This window comes from Rhipicephalus microplus, chromosome X (genome assembly GCF_043290135.1).
Source record: "Rhipicephalus microplus isolate Deutch F79 chromosome X, USDA_Rmic, whole genome shotgun sequence".
Classification (NCBI taxonomy): Eukaryota; Metazoa; Arthropoda; class Arachnida; order Ixodida; family Ixodidae; genus Rhipicephalus; species Rhipicephalus microplus.
In genome coordinates this window covers 190,803,091-190,824,349 of record NC_134710.1, presented here as the reverse complement: position 1 = coordinate 190,824,349, position 21,259 = coordinate 190,803,091, and the positions used below count along the sequence as shown (strand labels likewise).

At 48.5% G+C, this 21,259-nt stretch overlaps 1 protein-coding gene across 1 annotated transcript; it reads left to right on the top strand.

Moving 5' to 3' along the window:
• Nucleotides 1-1,427: 1,427 nt before the first annotated feature.
• On the top strand, nucleotides 1,428-20,298 carry LOC119177324 (uncharacterized). The gene is made up of 2 exons (XM_037428793.2): nucleotides 1,428-2,570; nucleotides 19,982-20,298. Exons 1-2 carry the CDS (start codon nucleotides 1,557-1,559, stop codon nucleotides 20,003-20,005), a joined length of 1,038 nt encoding a protein of 345 aa, XP_037284690.2. The 5' UTR covers nucleotides 1,428-1,556; the 3' UTR covers nucleotides 20,006-20,298.
• The last annotated feature ends 961 nt before the right edge of the window (nucleotides 20,299-21,259 follow it).

The window sequence follows — 21,259 nt, the reverse complement described above, 5'->3', positions numbered from 1 at the left end:
TGACACAGTCCGTGCACTTCGAGGTTAAGGCGTCTGCTATATTGATCTAACTCGTTGATTTCGTGTTTGAGCTTATCAACTTCTCTTTCTTTAGCGTCAGTCTCGAGTTTCCCGACTCGTTTTTTGAGGTCCGAAAGGTCATTCGACTGGTGCTTCAGTTTCGCCATACCTTCATCATATTTATTCGACATATCTTTTACCGACTCTTTGATGTTCTCAACAGTTGTTTTAATTTTTTGCAAAGCATCAACCTTTGATTTGATTGTTAGCAATTCATTTAATTTGCGGTGGATTTCAGCTAACTCAGAAGCAAAGCTCGTTTCTGAACCACGAATTTGACCCTCTGAACGATTTTCAGCATAAACCATCGATTTGCAAGGCGCGCATGCCCATGATTTTTTTGCCGCTGCCGATTTATTTTTGTAGGCATTTTCTGTTACCCCAGAGCATGTACCAACTTGGTAATAACACCTGCATTCAGAGCACATTAGCCACAAATCACTGTCGCTTATCTTGTCGTTACAATTGCCACACTAGTCACCCATGTTGACACTCAAGCGAAAAGCACTCTACGCACTCAGCAGCAGAAGAAACCATAAACTAATCGATTCGTATAAGATGCTAGGAAGATCAAAAGCAACCAACCTGCAATGTACAAGGTACGCTTTTAAAATTCGCTGCGTTGCCTCGATGATGTCTCTACTGCTGCCGAGTGCGCAAATGTCGTAGAACCGTGCAGCAGACGTCTTTTTATGGAAGCAAAGGTGCCTGTTCACCAGGGGACTATCTTAGGGCCTCCGCTTGACCAATAGCTTGTTCCCGTTCTTCGGCGCGTGCTCCAACAGGCGTCGATTGTGATACCGCCGTTTTCTGCAATGTACAAGGTACGCTTTTAAAATTCGCTGCGTTGCTTCGATGATGTCTCTACTGCTGCCGAGTGCGCAAATGTCTTTTTTTTTGTTCTGTCAAAAAACTTTATTTCTGCGATTGAATAACTGATGGGAATGATAGGAAATTATTTTTGCCCGTTAAGCAGGGGAAGGGTGCCGAAGGGGTGATTTTCCCCGACATAGCAAAACCTTCCCCCTCCTTTGCCCTGTACACGCACTTGCGCTTTACACGTATTTAACACCTGCGACCGTCTACGTCGACCGGCGCTCCGGTCTTTTCGAGTTTTTTCAACTCAGAGAAGCGTCCGGCCTGCTTCCGCATTCTGAATGAGCCATTCTCGTTCAGCAGTCGAAGCAAGCGTAATGAGCCGCGTGAGCAGCAGCGCCGCCTTCTCTCTCGGCGCCGCACTTGCCGCGCGCCATCACCGCTCCTCCCTCGGGGATGAAGGGAGAGAGTGGGGCCAGCTGTGACTCCGGCAGCTGTGGTCATGGTTGCTAGGCAACTTTCGGCGCATCCTCTCTGGCCGGGAACTCCGCTGGTTGCGGCAGTCGAGTGCGCGCGGCCGCGGAACACGCACCTGCACCAGAACCGGCCGAATCGCGTGACGTCAACACTGCCGGCCGCGCTCGTGCTTGCTTAGCCGGCCGTGGCGCGTGCGTGTAGCCATGAGCGCTGCGTCGAGCGACGACAGCGGCGTGGAGCTGCACAAACGGCGCAACAAGCGCAAGTCGAGTGAGCCCCGGCGTCGGCGGCTGCTGAGCGGCCGACCCCGCCCCTGCCAGGATGCGGACACGACCGAAGACGACTCGGCGGAGGAGCGCGTTCCGACGATTGCATCGGTCGTTGCAGGCCGCGGCTCCGTCATCCGCGAGGTGCGGCGGACAGTGCCGGACGAGGGCCTCGACCTGACCACCACGTCCAACTCACCGGCTACTTCGGCTACATCTACCACTGCGGGCGGCGATGACGAGTGCCTCCTGGACTTGCGCTCGACAGCGACCCATCCGTCGATCTACGAGTCACGAGAGGCCGGCCCCGTGCTGTTCGGCGGACAAATTGCACTCTCCGAGCAGCCGGCGCGTCGAGTGCCGGCTCCTCGACCTGGCTCCTGGACTCCGCCGTGCAAGAGACGCACCACTGGTGACGGCGCATCGACGGATAGTTCGAGAGACACCTCCGGTCACCGGGATAAGCGGATAGAGCTCTCTCTGTACGGCACCGCATCAACATCCTTTTCTGGCGCCAGTACTTCAACGGCGCGTGAGACATTCGACGCGAGTGATGTGGAACTAATTCCGAGGACTAGTAGGACGTCCCCGGGATTGGACAGTACTAGTAGTGGCAGCCGTTCAGCGCAGCGCAACTACAAGGGAATGACCAGGCAACGGCGCATCGAGGCGAACGCCCGCGAGCGCTCCCGTGTGCACACAATCAGCGCGGCGTTTGAAGCGTTACGGCGCGCGGTGCCGGCGTACGCGGACAACCAGAAGCTTTCCAAACTGGCCATCCTGCGTATCGCGGCCGCCTATATTGTGGCCCTGGCAAGGCTCAACGAGAAAGACTACAGCTATGACCAACGGGCTCCCTCATTTGCCGAGTGCATCGACCTGTGCACACGCACAATCCAGGCTGAGGGCAAGGCCAGGCGCAGGGGCTCTGCGGCCGCCACTGCCACTAAGGTATTCATGCTTTTGCTTTCCTCTCGGGATCAAATGACTGCACATAGCAATACTACATGACCTTCTACCTCATCAGAAGGGTTTCGGGGTTCCAGCACTGCTTACACAAGGACCAGAACGTTGCCGCAGCTTTACGAGTTCGCGTAAAAAGTTTTCAGTATACGCTACTAATAAGAGCACATCTTATTATTAGCCTGTACTTCGAAATGTCCCATTTGTCTATACTGCGTGCGCTCTTCAAATTAAATGTTCATGGCGAAAAGCTTAAAGTGGTAAGGTGTGTATATATATATATATATATATATATATATATATATATATATATATGAATACACAGACCACACACATCCTAAAGGTGAAAAGGAGAAAGAGATGGAGGGGGAAGAGTGAAAGGGGGTGACCGGAGGAGTCCACCTGATATTTTTTTCTTTTCCTTCTTTTTTCTTTCTTTGTTTCTTCTTTTTTTCGCTTTTTCCTATTTCTCTCGCTCACCATATGATTCAAGATTGTATAAAGCTGAGCACCAACAAACTGTACCAGCAATCCTGATGAAGGCCAGACTCTAGGCCGAAACGTCGAAATAAACCACGTTGTGAACGCTCACGGAGGATCTACTTGACAACTACTTGCAATGCTACGGCCACTCAATCACCATGCCTGCCTATATATATATATATATATATATATATATATATATATATATTATATATATATATTAGAGAGTTGGCGCAGTGTGTAGTAGGGGGTGAAACACTGAAGCACACTTCCCATGGCATCAGAGAGTTAACTAGTCTCTCTGTAAATTGCATTACCTTCGATTCATGGGTGTTGCTATCTTAGGCTCGAATCTGTGAACTGAACAAAAGCAGTGCATGCAGTTAATTCATACAAATAAACTTATATAAAATAGTGTTTTTAATACATTTACATGCGAATACAGGCTAGATAATAAATCTTAGAACCTAATTATAAAATGCTAACTATTTCTTCAAAAAAGGCTAATCATTCAACGTTAGCTAATGCATCAAGCAGCGTGCGGTTAGCATTAAGATCTCTGGGAAGTCTGTTGCGCTACTTTGACGTATGAGGCAAAAGTGCAGTAAATTTTTAGCGTTAGGAATACCTACTTTCTGATGATCATGGCAAAGGAGTAGTTGGTCGCGCAGGAGAAACTATTTCAAACAAGAAAGTGTGAGGGAGGCTTTCACTTGCAGCAGAAAGAAGACAAAAAAAATTAAAGCAACCAAGGCTTCAGCAAGTGCGGAGCTGGAAAGCCTCCATTTCTTCTGTTTCTCGCTCTTTTTTCATACTTTCCTTTTCCTCGTTTTCATTTTTTTTTTTGCTGTCTCCCGGCATAAAACGCAACATATGCCGAGATACATCAAGACTTCAGTGACATATTTCCGACACAAAAGTGACGATAAAAAAAATGCACACGGTCAGACAGCAAGCAACAAAAGTTATATCATAGGTAGTCGAACCCACGACCTCTCCTTCCGTGACAACGGATGTCAGACACGCTATTGACTGCGCCATGGTCACCCACCCCCGAAGGTTTTACAAACACGCATTGTATATCTCAGTCTGTCTTCTTTCAGCGCGGTTGGTCGACGGAATGGTGTCACCGTCTGGAAGCGATAAAGTGAAATAATTCGTCATAACCGCGGCTTTCGTGATTCACTCCGGCAACGCGTTGTCGCTACGCGTTCAGTTGAAGTTCAATTTTGTAAACGACTTGACCGTTACACCGTGAGGTCGCAACCTTAGAACGTAGCGTGTATTAACGCAGTACACATTAAAGAAAGGGACACGACGCAGACGTAGAGAGATAAATAGGTGCTATACTTCAAACTGTTTATCTCATGCCAATCACACCCATTTTATACATCCGCGACAAAGCACAACTCATCTTGCACGTGTTCTTAAATTTAACCAAGGCACGTCATTTCCTTTTCTGACAAAGAAATTGATGACGAGCTTACACACAAATGGCCTAATTCTTTTAGAGCCTCGGCTTCTTTTATCTAGTAGAGTAGTTTTGTTTTCTTTGGAGCTGTATTCCTGAACCATATTTTTTAAGGAAACAGTGGACTTAACATGCTGGAGGAAACACCTTAGCAAGCAAAATCGCATATATAACGAGCCTCTCCAGTAACATTATGCACGTTCTGAAAAATATAGCCTTGCCAGACGCATGGTGCACATGTCCCATGCATCAATCGATGGCCGTACAGTGCCGTCGGCTATGCACTCTTGCGTTTATCACAACTGGGCTCATCGTTGTACGCGTTCTACGTTGACTTGTTATCTGCGTGTAGATACCTTCATACCGTGATTATAAGCGCATGCCTTCAGTAAGCAATTCGTGACCTACGAAGCCCACACGATGCGCACGATATGTGTTTAATGTGTCTCAACATTACCGGATACCCCGGGAAATGCAGTGAGAAAAAAATTAAAACGACGGTAAAAGCAAACAAAAAAAACGAACATATCATCACCCAGAAATGTTCGGGAGAATATAGTGCTTCGCTTAACACGAAAAGCCGGTATAATTTATTACCTCCAATATTACTACTGCGTGGTTCAAATACACAAGATGCGGTGTAGTGCCATCGTGAGAAATGAGAACTCAATCTTCATAATGAAAAAAAAAAGAGTTCATAGCCGAGAGTGTGCAAACATTCCGAGAAGTTTGCGCAAAGTCGCATTGCCGTTACTTTTTTTTTATATAAACGTTACTCACGACTGATACACACATTAACGCAGAGCCTCACCTTCAGCTTAGCGATTGCACCACCTCTCTTTAAACTTTGTGCCGTGGAACATCGAGTTGGCATAAAGCACGTTAGTTACGACATATTACGCTACGTAGACACGGAAAACTCAGCACGCGGCGGTGCTGGGTGCAATGCCCACAAAGCCGAAGAGAAAGCGCCATAGTAGAGTTGGTGCACGAAGATATCCTCCTGTCCAGCTTATTCACTGCCAAGGCAGCGTACGTAGTTCAATAATTGGGGGAGAGAGTGTTTCCTCCCGATCCAGGTGAAGGTGCACAATGCATCGGTGAAGGAATCGGAGAAAGCAGCAGCACGCCCGAGCAGCCCAAGGAGTCTGCACTCGAGTTCTATTTATAGGCGGGAGCCGGTCTTCCAAGTCGGTTCAGTGCGTCCGCCTGCACAGAAGCCCGCTCACCGCCCGACGAGCTTGGCATCGCAAAGCATCTCTAGCCTATACGGGACGGCTTCTTCCGGTTAACGTTGGTCAGCGCAGGAGTGTCCACATGTTTGTAGGTTTGGGGCGCTTTCGCTGAAAATTCTGCTCGTCCTGGCATGGGCGATCCGGACAGAAATAGTTGCGACGCCTGAATCGCCGTGGTGGCCCTAAATGCCTCGCGGTGACCAGCGCGTTAGCGGACAGGTTTCACCGAAAAACGAAAACGCGGTCAAATTGGTGGTGCGCGCAGTTTTATGGCCGAGATGCGTCGTGACACCACGAATTATCGGCGAAGTCAAAAGCAAAATATCTGAAATGCACGTTGTATCGACCGACACGGCGTTTGAACGTCATGGCAGCAGGACGGGCGTGCTCAAACGCTGGACGGCGAAAACGTACGAGAAAACTTGGTGAAAAGCATTCACAAAGAAAGCGTTGTCCGAAAGTGTGGAGGGAAGATAATTACTAAAAACAAACTGAAATCTCAGATACGTGTTTGTGTAAAAAAGACAGTGGGTGCTCGTGTCCTTGTCTCTGTGTCGTCGTTCTGTTCTCGCGCTATAACTATCGTCATGTCATACCAACTAGCCCAAGCTGCCCACACTGCTTGAAAAGGGTTTATTCGAGTATTGACATCTTTGCAGAATAAAAGCATGGAAGGGGCAGTCACGCCTACTCCTTGCTTTTATGCTTCACTTACAGCACCTTGTACGCATTTCCTTTCATGAGCGATCACTGGAAGCACGCAGTAGAGGCGAGTTTCCATTAAGAGTAGCTTAATTTGCATCGTTCCATTTCCCCTATGTGTACCTCTTTATTCGTGTTTGCGCATTTCAACGAGAGCTCTGCCACAGAGATATCATACCTAAATTTTGTTTTATTTTTTGGTGCAGTCTTCATTCATTGAGGAGCGTTCCAAGTAATTACATCCTACGTGTATTTCGATACCACTAATTCCGCACGTGTCATGCAGCTTTCGGTTTCAGGTTCGAAGAAGGATTACCACTTGCATGGCGGGGAGGAGCACGTGCTTGCTCAGCCATTTCAAGGAAAAAAAAAGATGTCTTCATAGTGATTAAAAAAAAACAACACATCGAGAGAATCCCTCCATCATTTCCTCTTAACATGCAGGTTATACACAAACCAAAGGAAGAGACTTTTAGAAGAACCTCTCCGTAGGTTGGCTCTAAGTTTATCCCTTCCGGTGGTCCTCTCCTTTGGAGCAACTGAAAAGGGATTTAGCCACAGGAATGTTTGCGAAGCCGTATGTGATTTTCTAAGGGCAACAAAACGATTAGAATGTTAAGCTGAGGCATAAATTCACTTTATTTCAAACCATATTAACCTGTTCGTTCTTTGTATTACCTCTATTTTATTTCTAATCTATCGTTTACCAATTGCTTCTTTGTTTAACATCGTTATCTGAATAATCAGGGCGGTAAAACAACTCCACCTCACAAATGAGGCACCGTCCGTTTCATGGCTGATTCCCCGTGGTGGGTTGCGCCAGGACTCTGAGGAACAACCAACCAACATAGTTGCCGCTTAGCTCGGCTAGGCTCGGTTATGCAAGTGAAAGCTTGTTTATTTGGTCATGCCTGTTTACCCTTGTAAGTGAATCACAGTGTGCAAACGAAACAATATGGCTAGCCGAACGTCCCGTAGTGCAGACAATCGCAACCGTCATTTTGTCAATGGCAGAAGCCTACAAAGCAGTATGATGGGAGAGTTGGTTTCTAGCTTTCATATATATAGCGCGAGATGATGCCACAGAGAAGAAGGCACTCACGACATTAAGCGTTGCGTGTCGTGCGTGCCTTCATATCTGTGGTGTCGTTCGCGCTGTAAATATGAAAATTTCCGAAGCCATCATCGCGAGAAACGCCAGGCCTCTAAACCAGGAGCAGACATTCCGTGCACCTCTACTCGCAGAAGCGCGTGATCCTACAGCATTATGGCCTCGAACGTTGAGTATGGGCATTCGGCGAGGTAGAGAGACGAGCGGACGAACGCGTTCGCTGTAGGCTCATGAATAACTGCAACGCCACAACTAAATTTCGCGCTACTTGTCATGGGGTATCCGTTCTTCGATTCAAGGCCACGCGGAGGTACACTGCGAAACTCGCTCGACTGCGCCAATAAAGCTTTCGCTTTAAAATGCAAGAGATACTTGCCCCGAATGAACTGCACAATATCGAACGTGAATTGGTGAAAGAACGTACGAGTAATCTACACATCTTACTTGCCTGAACTACTGTCTAATGATATGACTTCGTTCGCGCGGGGCGCTTTCTGTCGCGACCAAGATTGCTCAAGATCGAATTGATCAGTGTCAAATGACTTATTTGCGCAGGAGAGCCCTTCACAATCAAAAATTTTCCGATCGAAGAAGGAACAGGAGGGAAAGGAAAGGAAGGGATGTTAACCAGACTCGAAGGACTGGTATGCTACCCTCCAGTGGAGAAAGGGGCGGGGGAGTTTCAGAGATATAGAAAGAGAGAGCACGCACTCTCTCCTGCATATGGCATAAGGGATGTATATATCTTAGGTAATAGCCAAGGGGACAAATCGTGGTCGATTCTCATCATTAGCTGCCCACATTCTACAGTAGTCTCGCAACTTAAAATTATTTGAAGTAACACTCACTCAACCGTGCTAGCACAATAAACGATTTGAAAAATTGTCGTATGCTAGAGCAATAATACTGTCAAATAAAATAAATAAAGCACGAACAAGAATGAATTCTTTATCATTCTACTAATTTTTACTTGCTTTCATTTCCTCTCTTGTCTACACCAGCCTGATTATATATATATAGGCTGCGGCGGCTGCATTTCCGATGGAGGCGGAAATGTTGTAGGCCCGTGTGCTCAGATTTGGGCGCACGTTAAAGAACCCCAGGTGGTCAAAATTACCGGAGCCCTCCACTACGGCGTCTCTCATAATCATATGGTGGTTTTGGGACGTTAAACCCCACAAATCAATCGATTATATATATATATATATATATATATATATATATATATATATATATATATATATATATATATATATATATATATATATATATATATAGAGAGAGAGAGAGAGAGAGAGAGAGAGAGAGAGAGAGAGAGAGAGAGAGGAATTAGTCTGGCTTTCTTTATTGATCGTTTTTATTAGCTGGCCACGCCGTGTCTAAGGCCAGTGAATTCGTGTTCGCTTAGAAGTTGCAGTGCAGCAACTGTAGCGCCACAAATATAGGATGCGATGCAGTGAAGCCGTGGCTTACCCCACAGTTTTCTTCTGAGCAGGAGGGACGCGCACCTGTGGCACGAAAGCCATTCGCTTTGTCCGGAGAAGCTGTCGCCCGCGGCACCTGAACGCAAGGAGGGGGGGTCAGTGCAACGCCGGGGCGACCAGCAACAAGGCGCAGCCGCTCGCATCCGCCGGCGGTCGATCCGCATAGGGGGGCGGCGGCCTTGGCGTCCTTGCCCTCCGCCGTCCACGTGAACCGGACACCGCGCTGCCCCCTGGGCCAACAACCGCCGGCACAGCCCGGGAAGCCGCGACAGGGCCCCGGCCGATTCTGTGGGGGGAGCGACGCGGCGGGAGACGGTGCGAGAGTCATGCAGAACGAGCCGTCGTGGCGGGAGTGATTGAACGGTCGCCGACGATTTCAATTGCGCAGTGGCACTTACTCACCGGTTACGCTATTGGGCGGCAAATGGGCTCTGCTAAGCTGTCCTACCCGACAAATGCGAGCCGAGTCGTGACCGCGAGATTCGCGCCGTCCACGCGGGAAGGCTCCGAACGGTCATCCTCACTTTACGTTGGCAAGTCGTTGACGTTGGCTCCCTTGTTCCCTGTAGAAGCGCAGAGGAACAAGCACATAAGAAACATACACATAAATAGGACGGACGCTAAACATCAAGTGAAAGTTTGCACCAAACGGTGAATATGGACAAACATGCGTAGAAACGACAAAGGGGCAGACGTCGCTACTAACGCAAATACCTGTGATGTCGCTAGGCATACGCTGTGTCTTTCGCATGCAAAGTCACTGAAGATGTGTTCGCACTCACACACCAGTTTCTATACTGGTATGCCTCAAGATTTCGCGAGCTTGCTGAGCAGCAAAGTTGCTCAAGATACGGGTGCGCTTGAAGTCACAAGTCAGGCATGCAAGAACACCTGCGGCAGTGATCTGCCAAATGCCCCCCTCCCCCGCCAATGAATTGACAGCTGCGCGATGCTCTCTCAGCCTTTCATTAATGCAGCGGCCAGTGTGTACTGTGCACCACACCCACTTTGTATTAGTAGCGCAGTCTGCACCTCTCCGTAGTGCAGACAATATCAATTTTTTCCGCTTGCTTAGGTCCGGCCTTTTCATAATTTGATTCCTTAATTTTCGGCGTCTTGATAGGGATCCCTCAGGAGGACCTCGGTGTGAACTGTAATTCTAAGTTAGCACCTCCGTTTGTGTTCTATTTCTGTCATGCTGGTAGCATCGACTAAAAGCCCAATACTGATGTGTCGTGAACGACTTCGGTGTCGTGCATATTTAGGAGTGAAGCTCCTTTTAGCCTAACCTTGTTCCGCGTCAGGGGTAACCGGCAGTATATCCCGAAAAGTATAATAGATGACACTGTCTCATAGAAGTACACACAAACTGCAGTTGAGTGAAGATATTCTAGATAGGCTTGTACCGCTACTCTCGGAGTGCCTGCTGCGCGGGTTGTGCATAGGTTGGCCTAGGTAGCGGGCGCGTGGGGAACGAGTGCCTCTACGCCTCCTGGATTTTCAGCGTATACGTGTCCGATTGTTGGTGGGGCAGGGACAACAAAGTGGAGTGGAGGGCCGCGGCGGTTCATGCTCATCGCCAGACAGACGGACATATGGACGATTCGCTCCACTCATCATATTCACTACGTGGATATGCTGTGAATTTCTTTTTCAAAGGTATCAATGATTTGTTTGTTCTGTCGGCGCGAATAACGCCTCGCCCAAATGGAAGAGAGACGTTCTCGTTTGTATAATGCACCTTTATTAAAAACCCCTTGAAAGTCCGTAACACTCGGTGGATGGAATCCAAAGGGCGTTTTGCCGTGGACAGTGCGGGGGACAGCATCGATCTGGCCGGAAGGAGGCATGCAAGGGAGGAACGAGTCTACGCTGGCGGGGTGCACGTGCGGCTGCGCCGGGCCCCGCGATTCTTCGAAGCTGGGGCTCTTCCCCGAACTCGGATTGTAGCAGCAGCCACCTGCTGTTGCTCCATCGCCTCCCACGTCTAAAGCTTTGCTCCACGTGTAGGGAGCGGGGTGGGAGAGGGAGGCAGGCATCGTGTCTTCTGAGCGAAGGCGATGGATGCGCTGCTTTGAGGTCCATACCAGCTGCATGCACAAAAGACGCGTGCCATGCTCTCTTCGGTGGCAACTTGTGTGCGGAAACTTCTTAGGACGCAGTTGGGAGGTGCGTGTTGATATGCGTTTATGACAAAAGCAAAATCGGAGAACATGGACGGGTAGCGATAGCAATCCTACGTCATTTTCCAAGTTATCATTGGGATGACTCGTTGCGACCATGCTTTGGAAATCGGCTGCAGTATCAAAGGCGTGAGGTCAGCTTCACTTTTTGGTGTCGTTTTTCTCGCGTTCGCAGACAGAGATGTGGCAGATCGGCTGCTGATTGCGTCGCGCGTGAGATAACTTGGGTGTGAGGAAAAACAAGAAAAAAAACAAGACCTGGCTCGACTTAATAATATCAGACTGTGACTAGATTGCTTACAGTATTTGTGCTGAGTAATGGGTTAAGCCCTGCGAAAAGACACCCCTCCTCCTCCCCCCCCCCCTTTTACAGTAAAAGATGTTATGAGATCACAACACGGGTCACGCGCAGTTGCATGTTTTGCGCCGCCGCCGGGGTCCGTAACCACATCGCGCGAAAATATAAAAAAAACCTTGCACCAATGGCGCAGTGGGGCTTGGACCTGGGTCTGCTGGGTGCCAGCTTAGTATTCTACCACTAAACTTCTCGGGTGCTTGTGACTTGTTGTCGAACTTGCCTTAGGCAGGCTTGATGTCGGGAAAGTAATCGTGTTAATACGACTTATAAAGTGTTTTACAACAGCGAAAGAACAACCAGTCGTCGCACAATGCGATTAGCGTAACGAGTGGGCCGTCCGATGCTCCAATCCATTAAAAAGCTTGTTCTTGTTTCCCTATTATCTGTGGCGCATACCCACGTCGTCGTCAGCCACTACATGGACAACTGGCACAAAATACCTTGCAAGTGTTTAGCGGATACCACGCTTCGAAGAAGACTGACGAAAACTAGCATAGCAAATGCCGGCCTACTACCCAAAAGTTTATTATTATTGCCCTAGTGGGTACTACACACAAAGTGGTTCTAAGAGAGAAAGGAAGAGAAAAGTGAGCCCCGTAACTGTCTGCTTCAGGGAGCGACACCTCAACAGTAGCTCACAAGGGATGGTGGTGAGGAGGGATTAAAAGAATAGGATTAAAGGTATAAATAGAAAGGAAGATACGCTAAGCCAGCGAGCGAGGACATATCGAGGGGATAGGAGAGATAGGAAAGATGGAAACACGGTCACAGGAGTCCAAGGACGGGGCACCACTTGCGAGAGCTTTTGTCGGCGGCGTCAGGAGGTGGCGTAGAGCAAGTCCAGTCGGTCATAGCTACACTGTCGTCGGAGGTCGGCGTCAGGAGATGACGTAGGGCGAGCCCAGTCGGCCAGAGCTACGCTGACGTCGGAGATCGCGAAGGCCCAACCGTTCGGCACGGAATCCAGCGAGCGAGTGTGGGTACCAAGCAAGTGTGCTGGCAGTATTTACCCAATAAGTGTTTTGAAAAGGCTCTGAAAGGCTGCTCTTCTTGCTTTTGCTGTGACTGTGCTGCGCCTAGCACGCAGGCCTGGCGTTTTTTAAATATGCAAATGACATAGTTTTACGCCAATCATTGATTGCGTTCCGCTTATGCCGCACCAATCATGACATCTGAACGTGTGTTTCTTTCACGATCTCTCAACACGCAATGAAAAAAAAAAGTGAATAGCTCCATTACTTCATGGCATCATTCTAGGCGAATGCAGGCATTTAAAAGCGTCGGACAGAAGGCGTTTGTGCTTTCGAACATTGACAGGATTAACTCTCTGTAATCCGTATAAGACGAAAAAAAAAAAAAGAGCGCACGCTAACAAAAAAAATGATGAGTGATATGTTGAGAGATCAAGGTAAAAAAGCAGGTATCCTAAATGGACACTAAAAAGCTAAATAACTTTACGCGTAATAATAAAGTACACTTTAACAATACTGAAAACACCACTCTTACCACGACAAATTGGCTTGGTAAGAGAGAAAACGCGCGAAAGTGTGGGTGGCGATGCCACTTTGATATTCCCGCATCAAACACGTGACGAAAGAAATTTTGAAGGCGTCTACTAGAGGGTCCTACGTAGCTTCCAATTGATAAAGATGAAGTATAGATTGTCACACGTGGGCGTCATAGGCCAAGCATACAAAGTTTCAGAAAGTTTCATCGGGACAATGTTGCGAAATCGGGAAAGAAATACATTTTGAAGTTTTTTATGTCACGCGCGAATATTTTGGTGCGAGATTTCAAAATGAATCTTGAACGTTGATTTCCTGCTCGAATAAGAAACCATGATAATGACCCATATGACATTAAAGTTCTCGGAGTGCAGTTTATCAATGTAAACAAAGCCATTGTTCCTCTTTAGTGTCCTTATAAAATTGCCTGGAGTACAATAGAAACGAAAACTGGTTTGGGACTCGGAGCTGGTTAGCCTCATTGCGTTGAGGGTGCATGTGGATTCTGGCACACCAGTCAAGCTGCTGCGGAGATGGCTTTTCGGTGAATTCCATTCGTTATTCTAAAGGATTACTACATGGTTGAAACGCTTACCATTTTTGTGTACTTTTTTTTTAAGGGGAGCGAAATAACGTGGCCGTGCTGCACTTTTATGGCAACTACCTACGCAGTGACCACCAATGCGGCCGCGTATTCCAGCGGTTGGTCACTGCGGTTGGAAATAAGAAAGAAAGAAAGGAAAAGAAACCTTGTTGTGGCTCAGACTTCACACAGGTGGGCCGTTGAAAGCGCCACCGTGATGGGGGGAGTGTCAACTTCGGAGAGCAATCTTCGCTGCTTACACGGAAGGGTGTGTTTGGGCAAGCTGGTTTTGCACGGGAGAAAAGGGCCGGGAGCGCCGGTGAAAAAGGCGAGCAGTGAAACCGCGCTCACCGGCAACAGAAGTCGAGAGAGCGGTCAGAGTCGCGCTCTTTGCGCCGCGCGCGCACAGGTGTCACGTGCGACACCGCGAGAGCATCTCTTCCTCGCGCGGCAGCTGGTAAGCGCGTGCCGCACGCCACGCTTGCCGGCGCAGGTAGAGCCCTCCAAGCGGAGCGTGTACCGTGACGCGCACGCGCGGCTGGACCGGCGTTAACGGAGTGGAACGTCGCGGCACTTTAATGAACGCGAGCAGCGTCGCCTCGAAGTCTCGCTCAGGGGCCAGGAAAGACGCACCCTCGGAAGCCGTCGAGGTGCGGGGCGATATCGATTAAGCAGCTAATGCTCGCCCTCTGATCTCGCGTCACGCTCAAAGGGCCATGAGATGACGCTGACTTACCACGGGCTTGAGCTTAACATTTTGATGGGCATAGGTTGCTCTTGATGAAGCATTATCATAAGAAATCTCTTGACAAAAGTTCTGAATGGGATGAAAATGTGAAACTTGTGTATTCCTATACAAGATAGTCATTATCGTTAAGGTAGTGTCAAAAGTATTTAGGCTATGGAGACACGTCGCCAGAGCACCCATACTACGCTAAGTAGTATGCGCATGTTTTGCACATTTCTATTCGATTTCTAGAGCATGTGTTGTTGCCGCATCTTCATTGAGAGCTTCGTATCAGAAGGTTGGTTGGTTTGGGACGTTTAACGGCCAAAAGCGACTCATGCTGTGAGCTGAGGCACGCCGTAGGAAAAAGCTGCGGATAATATCGACCTCCTAGAGTTCTTTATCGCATGCGCCGAGATCGTACACAGCACGGGCCTCAAGCATTTCTCTTCCATAAAAATGCAACGCCGTGACTGGTGTCGAACCCGCGTCCTTCTGGTCAGCACCCGAGCACCATAACGGCTTAGTCACCCCGGCAGCCGCATAAAAAAGGTAGCTGGAAAAGGGAAGCTCCTTCGAGTTTTCCCACATTAGGCCCTGTGATGCGTGGATCAGGGGCTATATATATGGGCGTTAATACATATCTGTAGTTTTGCTAAGGATGGTTCGTAGCAGCTGTTAGTGTGGCGGCATGCCCCCCCCCCCCCCCTCCTGGTTTCAAACCTGTGAAAGCGACAGCCCCCGCTGCCTTCTCCCTGTTTCCGGAGCCCCTGGCGTGGATGGAATTAACCTAAATAATTTGTGTGGGCAGGTGTGCAGCTATGAAAGACTGGGGTATTTAAGCCTATCGAAGTCATAAAAGCGCAGAGTTGTCATGAAAAACAGTTATGCTCGTATTTTAAGCATTAAATGCTTTTAGGTCCTGTTATCAATGATTTTCAAGTTACGGTCAGTCAAAAGCGAGAGCACCAATCCGAGCACTCAAACGAGAAGATATGGGACACCAGTGAACAGTTAAGAAAGTGCGACTTCTAGCGCCTGGTCATTGGTACAGGACCGTGTATACGTAACGTATAGTTACTGCCCAAATAAGTTAAAAAATATTGCTTCTGAGTTGCTCTTGCTTGTTCACAATATCTGTAGCCCTAATTTCTAATACACTGACGTTTTATGTGTAATTTCTAAAAACGACGTTCCTATGACAGATACTGCGTATCGCACACTACTTGTCAGCAAATCCACACTCGCACCGCTCCATCGACTCGATTGAACTGGCCTTGATCACGGGTGATGGGAGCGGCTACAGGAAGATGGCGCCACTAGCAGCGTGACATCACTCGTCTGCTCGCGTTCTGAATGGCTGCTGCAATGCGGTGGTGCGATACGGCGATGAAACTATCTGGCCGGTTTCATGCTCGCCGCACTGGCTATGCGGTGGTGCGATGCGATGAAACGTCACGAAACGTGACCACTCCGGCTGTCGCACCGCATCGCGCAGAAAATCGCACGTCTGTCTCGCGCTTATATCGTCTCTAACGAATCAACAAACAAATACAGTGTGTTTTACTGCATATATGTGTGGTTATTAGGTAGTGCTAATTACTCGCGGTGTGCCGACGCAACTAAAAGTAATCAAGAGCAAGAGTGCGACTGCGTGTTACTCTCTCATGCCTAAAGAGTATATGGCCACTTCACTCTCTCAAAGAGGAAGAGTAGAAAGCAGTTTCACTCTCGTTTCATACAGAGGGAAATGAATTTCACTCTATCGGATGCTTTGCGAGAGTAAACGAACACGCTGAAGAGTAACTTGGCCTTTTTTACTCCTGCGATACCCTCCACAGTTTTTAGAGTGTTCACGGCATTGTAAATGTTCGTGAATTGTAGGCCCAATAACGCTACCACGTTCAACTCTCAAAGGCGAAGCTTAAGAAGGTAATAATTTTTGCAGTGCTTAATACCGTTTCTTGTTTACATTTCTTCCTATGTTCTGCTATCTGTTAGTCTGTAGTTTTATCGTCGACTTCAATGAGCCGATTCACTACGGGATTCACGAGGCACTGTAATAATAAAGTGCCAATGGCTGTGACTTGGCGGCCCCACTCTTTGAGCGTGTGCCTTAGCACTGATTTTTATTTGCCTCGTAACCTTAACCGCTACTGCACGAAGCTCAGCCCTGATACTATCGATGACGTTATCGCATTATAGTCAACAGGTGTTGCCAAAAAGCTAGCAAAATAGGCTTGTTTGCCTGTTTTGCTAGGTTTGGTGCTGGTGGCATGTTTCTCCGTAAAGCTGTCGCGTCTTGCGAAAAAGCACGAAGTAAATATGCAGACAAGGAAAAAGAAAAGAAATTCTGCAAAGGTCATCTCGCGTGGTAGATTAAGCGCGAGATTTCCAAGGTCGCGTGCATATTGCGTTGGTGTGATTCTTTTGGGAGTAATTATTGGATTTGTGTTCGGAATCGATTAGTTGATACATGCTATCCGATGTCATAGGTATACGCTGAGGTTGCGCACATCTCCCGAAGAGCTTCCTTCGTCAGCCGCAAAATGTTCGATTAGCCCGGAAGTCGTCGCTGTTACTGTGCGCTTCCGTGAGGCAATGTAAGCTTGTGCCTTACGGTGTAAACTTGTGCCATACAGGGGCTGGTATCTAACCGTTTTCGTGAGCTTTTCAATCGCTTCTTGTGTGCTCCACATGTGCACGTCTGACTGATAAAAATATGACACACTCTTCTACCTGACAGGAAATGAAGTACCTTAGTCTGGAATGGACGCCCATGCATGCATTCGAACCGCAGTTTATTAGGAGGCACATGTGCTGAGCCCCAGTCCTGCAGCGCAAATAATTTGGCTTGATTGCCGTGCTTGCGGTCGATTGCTTTCGAGGATGTTTGCACTTTTGCGTGACTCAAAGTCCGCGACGCATCGTTCGAGTGACGGGTTCGAGTGACGAGGAAACAAACATTTGGTTTACAAATAGTGCACCGATATTGACGCGCGCTGAGGATCACACGAAATTGTTGGCCATGGCCGTTCAGATCTACTGATCTTCGTAATGGAATCGGATACCTCGCGAAATTCGCAATCACGCTACCCAGAGGCAGGCGCCGTGCACCATAACACAAACTGTCCGGCGTTCGGTGCCATTAGAGGGAAGGCAAAAAAGATGGTGACGTGTATGAACGAAGAGAGACACAAACATGAAAAAAAGTCACGTGGCCCCGTCGTGCAATAAGATGCCCGCGCGGTGAGCACAGGCGCAGGGCCCACCATCGAGTCTGCTGTAGCCGCCGCCGTGGCCAAGTGCAAACGAGCCAGCTGTTCAAAGCGGGCGCCCGACCGGGCCCGCCTCACGAGCCGTGACGGCGAGGGGGAAGATCCAGGCATCGCTTGAGAGGAGAAGGGAGGCCGCTGTCGGGTGTGCACTTGCTGAACACGCACACCTGTTCCGGAGACTCTTCTTCCTCCCGCGGGCGGCTGGAGAATGCGCGGCGGCTGTGGAACGCGCCACGAGTCGCGGCGGCGAGAGAAACAAAATGATCAAAAAAAGAAGAAAACAGGACGAACAACGAGTAAGCTTAAAGAGGAAGAAATGAACGAAATGGCCAGCCAGGGCAGGCCCCGACTTCACTGCAGCGGCTCGTTGGAGTGGACGAGGACAACAAACATAAAAAAAGTCACGTGAAGTAAAATGAAGTAAAAAAGGCTTGGTGCCTTTTTTACTTAATTTTTTTTATCCTGTTCTGGAAGGCAATGTTCCTGTAACTGCTCTTAGCGCTTCTTGAGCAGTGTGGCGCGATTATAGCAGTTTCAAGATACGCCTCCCGCAAGCGCCTTTCTCTCTGCACTCGGCGCGTCCCCTTCGGTCTGCTGGGCTCGTTCGCGCAGGGCGCTGTCTTTGGGCTCACTTGTGCCTCTGACCGCACAATATGCCTCCGCGCCCTATTCGATGACCGATGGGATGCCATCAAATTTTCTTGTAATTTCATTTCATTGGCGGCAATTTAAATTGTCTGCTTTTCTTTCATTTCTTCTTTTTTTCTTCGTTGCGTGTGAAAGGCTTGAACTGGAACATCGGGTAGCGCAAAAGTTTTACAGAAGCAGCGTGAATTTCCTAGATACAAGGGCACGGCTACATGAGACGTCGACCGTAGTGGCTTGGCAGGTATAGGGTGTTACGTTGCAAAGCTCCAACACAATGTCCTGTGTTTTACGTGCCAAAACCACGATATCATTATGAGGCATGCTGTATGTGTTTGTTATCCACCTGGGGTTCTTTCATGTGCACCTCATTCTAAGCACACGAGCCTCTAACATTTTCGGCGTCTTTCGAGTCAGCAGTCAATCAATGTATAACCACAGTACCACTGCGGGGGCCACGTTGGTAAACTCGAGTATGCCGGCTCGACTTCTGGCAGCGATCGGCGGCCGCATTTAGATGGGGGTGAAACGAAAGAACACCCGCGTAGTTAGGTTTAGGTGCACATCAAACAACCCAAGGTGGTTTCGGCGTCTCTCGCTGTGGCATGCTTAACTATCATATCGAGATTTTGGCTCGTCAAAGCCTCGGACTTAGATTAGACGTTGCGTTGGTGTTCATCATCAAAATAAACACAGCATGATGAAAGCAAATCCGTGCTCACGTGTTCGCATTATTTCGCATACGCTCTTTGTGCCATCGCTCTCAATGTACACTTACGACAGTTATAGAGTGCGTAAGCGACAGTGCTGTCTTTGTTTTAACGGCTTTGTATGTCAAAAGGCATTCCATGACTGATCGCGCTCGTGAGTTGTTCGCTTGATGTATTATCTAAAAATGCTTTCATTTAGAGCGCTGCTTCAATGGTGGATAAGTGAGCTAGTATATGCGAAATCGGTCTGTCTTGCTTAGCAGTTGCCTGTGTACCCTCTTTAGTCATCATATGGACCTTTCAGTTCATATGACTACTAAAGAGGGTACACAGGCGACCAAAGAGCGTACATAGGAGAATGTTGGTCACGGTTGATAGAGTACAAGTTGCATGGCAGTCTCTGTTGCCCGATGTCAGCCTTTGATTATGACAACGACAGCCAGTAAGCCAGCCAGGTACAAGATGCCGGGGCATCAATGGACATCATAATGACGCTTGTAAATGCACACACTTGCGCGCCTGCACACGTTGCCGTGATGACGGTGATGTACGCCGGAGATGCGCAAGTTGTGTCGAGTTCGAACACCACATTGTGGAGTTGTAGGTATATAACGGCCTGCAGGTTTTGGTTATTGCAGCGTGTGCTGCACATCACAGAGGTACGGTTCGACGTTTTGGCGGCTGCTCTGTTAGGGACCTGCAGCTGCTTAGTGGATGACGACAACCAGAGCTGCCTGCGATACAACTTCGTGATACAATGAATGGTTATAAGTGAAAAGCCACATCGGCCGTCACCTCTGGGTATGCATCGTACATTGGATTTTTTATGTGGTTCTTATTGGTTTTAATAGCAGGTGCACATACTTCGCGATTACGCTGGTAATAAGGCGGTCTTACGTAATCGCCTGTTGTTTTGCTGCGCAGGACTCTCTGGAGATGTCCAGCTGACATCGGGAGGAGTGCAGCGCTGCGGCATCAAGTCACTCAACGTCGCAACCATGAGTCCTGGCGGAAGTGCGAGCCTGTGAACGAGCGCAAAGCGTTGCTAAGCAGCGCTGTTTCAACCGTATTGCAGGGCAGCTTCCATTGTGTATAGACTGACGCAATCTTTGTGCAAGCTGCCTGCCAACTTCTACTGCGTGTGATAACCTCCACACTGGCAGGAGGAAAAGAAAACCTGAACTGCATATATTTAAGGATTTCATCAGTGACTGCCTTGGCGCGGTGTTTATTTTGTCATTGTTGTTGTTCGTACGAAAGGTGTCTTCGCGTGATAGACGGCGATGGTAATTCGCCAATACGCGGTCTCCTACGGCAATTGTTCGAGTGGTGCTTCTCGTAAGTGTTACCAAGACGGACACGCCCACATAACCGAGCGGCTTTTCCGCTAATTGTGCTGTCATGAAAGCTTACCTGACTGCTGGAACGACGCTGCAAGGGCGAAATTTGCATAGCCTAGCAATTCGAATGCCATAAAATCATGTTTTTATTTGGATTCGAGAAAAAACTGGCCTTTAGCTTCCCTCAGTTGCCCAACTGTTATTTTTGCCACGGTACTGTTTTTTTTTTTTTCCTGTGGCAGGCGGGAAATACTGGCGGCATGTGCCACAATGATTTCAGACAAACTGGCGCTGTACAGAACGATGTAATGCGGCAGTAGTCTCTCCCGGACAGCAAGTTCAGTAAACGAAGCAATTTGTTGTGAAATGCGTAGTGAGCAGAGGGAAATTTAAGGGAAAACGGATATGAGAGGCCACCTTGTCGAGATGAGTACCCGCACCCGAGAGCGCCAAGCCGGGTTAACTCTCTGATAAGAAGACAAAAAAAAAATTGGCCCCGTATCTGCATGTAATCTGCAAATGTCATCGAAAGACGATATCATTGCGTGTGGAGAGAGTGAATAAAACATTTATTTGATGCTCTGCGCAAGAAAATTCGTGAATAGTATTCCGGAGGCGCTGCGCCTCGAGCGTGCAGCGGAGGCTCACAAGTTGGAAGTTATAGCGCTAGTGTCCTTCGTGTCCTTCGTATCTCTTTGTCGTCGTTTTGTTCTCGCGCTATAACTAACGAGTGCATCAAATCACGTCACACGTGAGACATGAGTGCCATCTGACAGTTTTTTTTTTAACGAATCACGTGGCCCTGAGACGGGCGTGCGCGCCCGTCTCAGAGGTGATAAGGTGAAAAACGCAAGGTGACGGG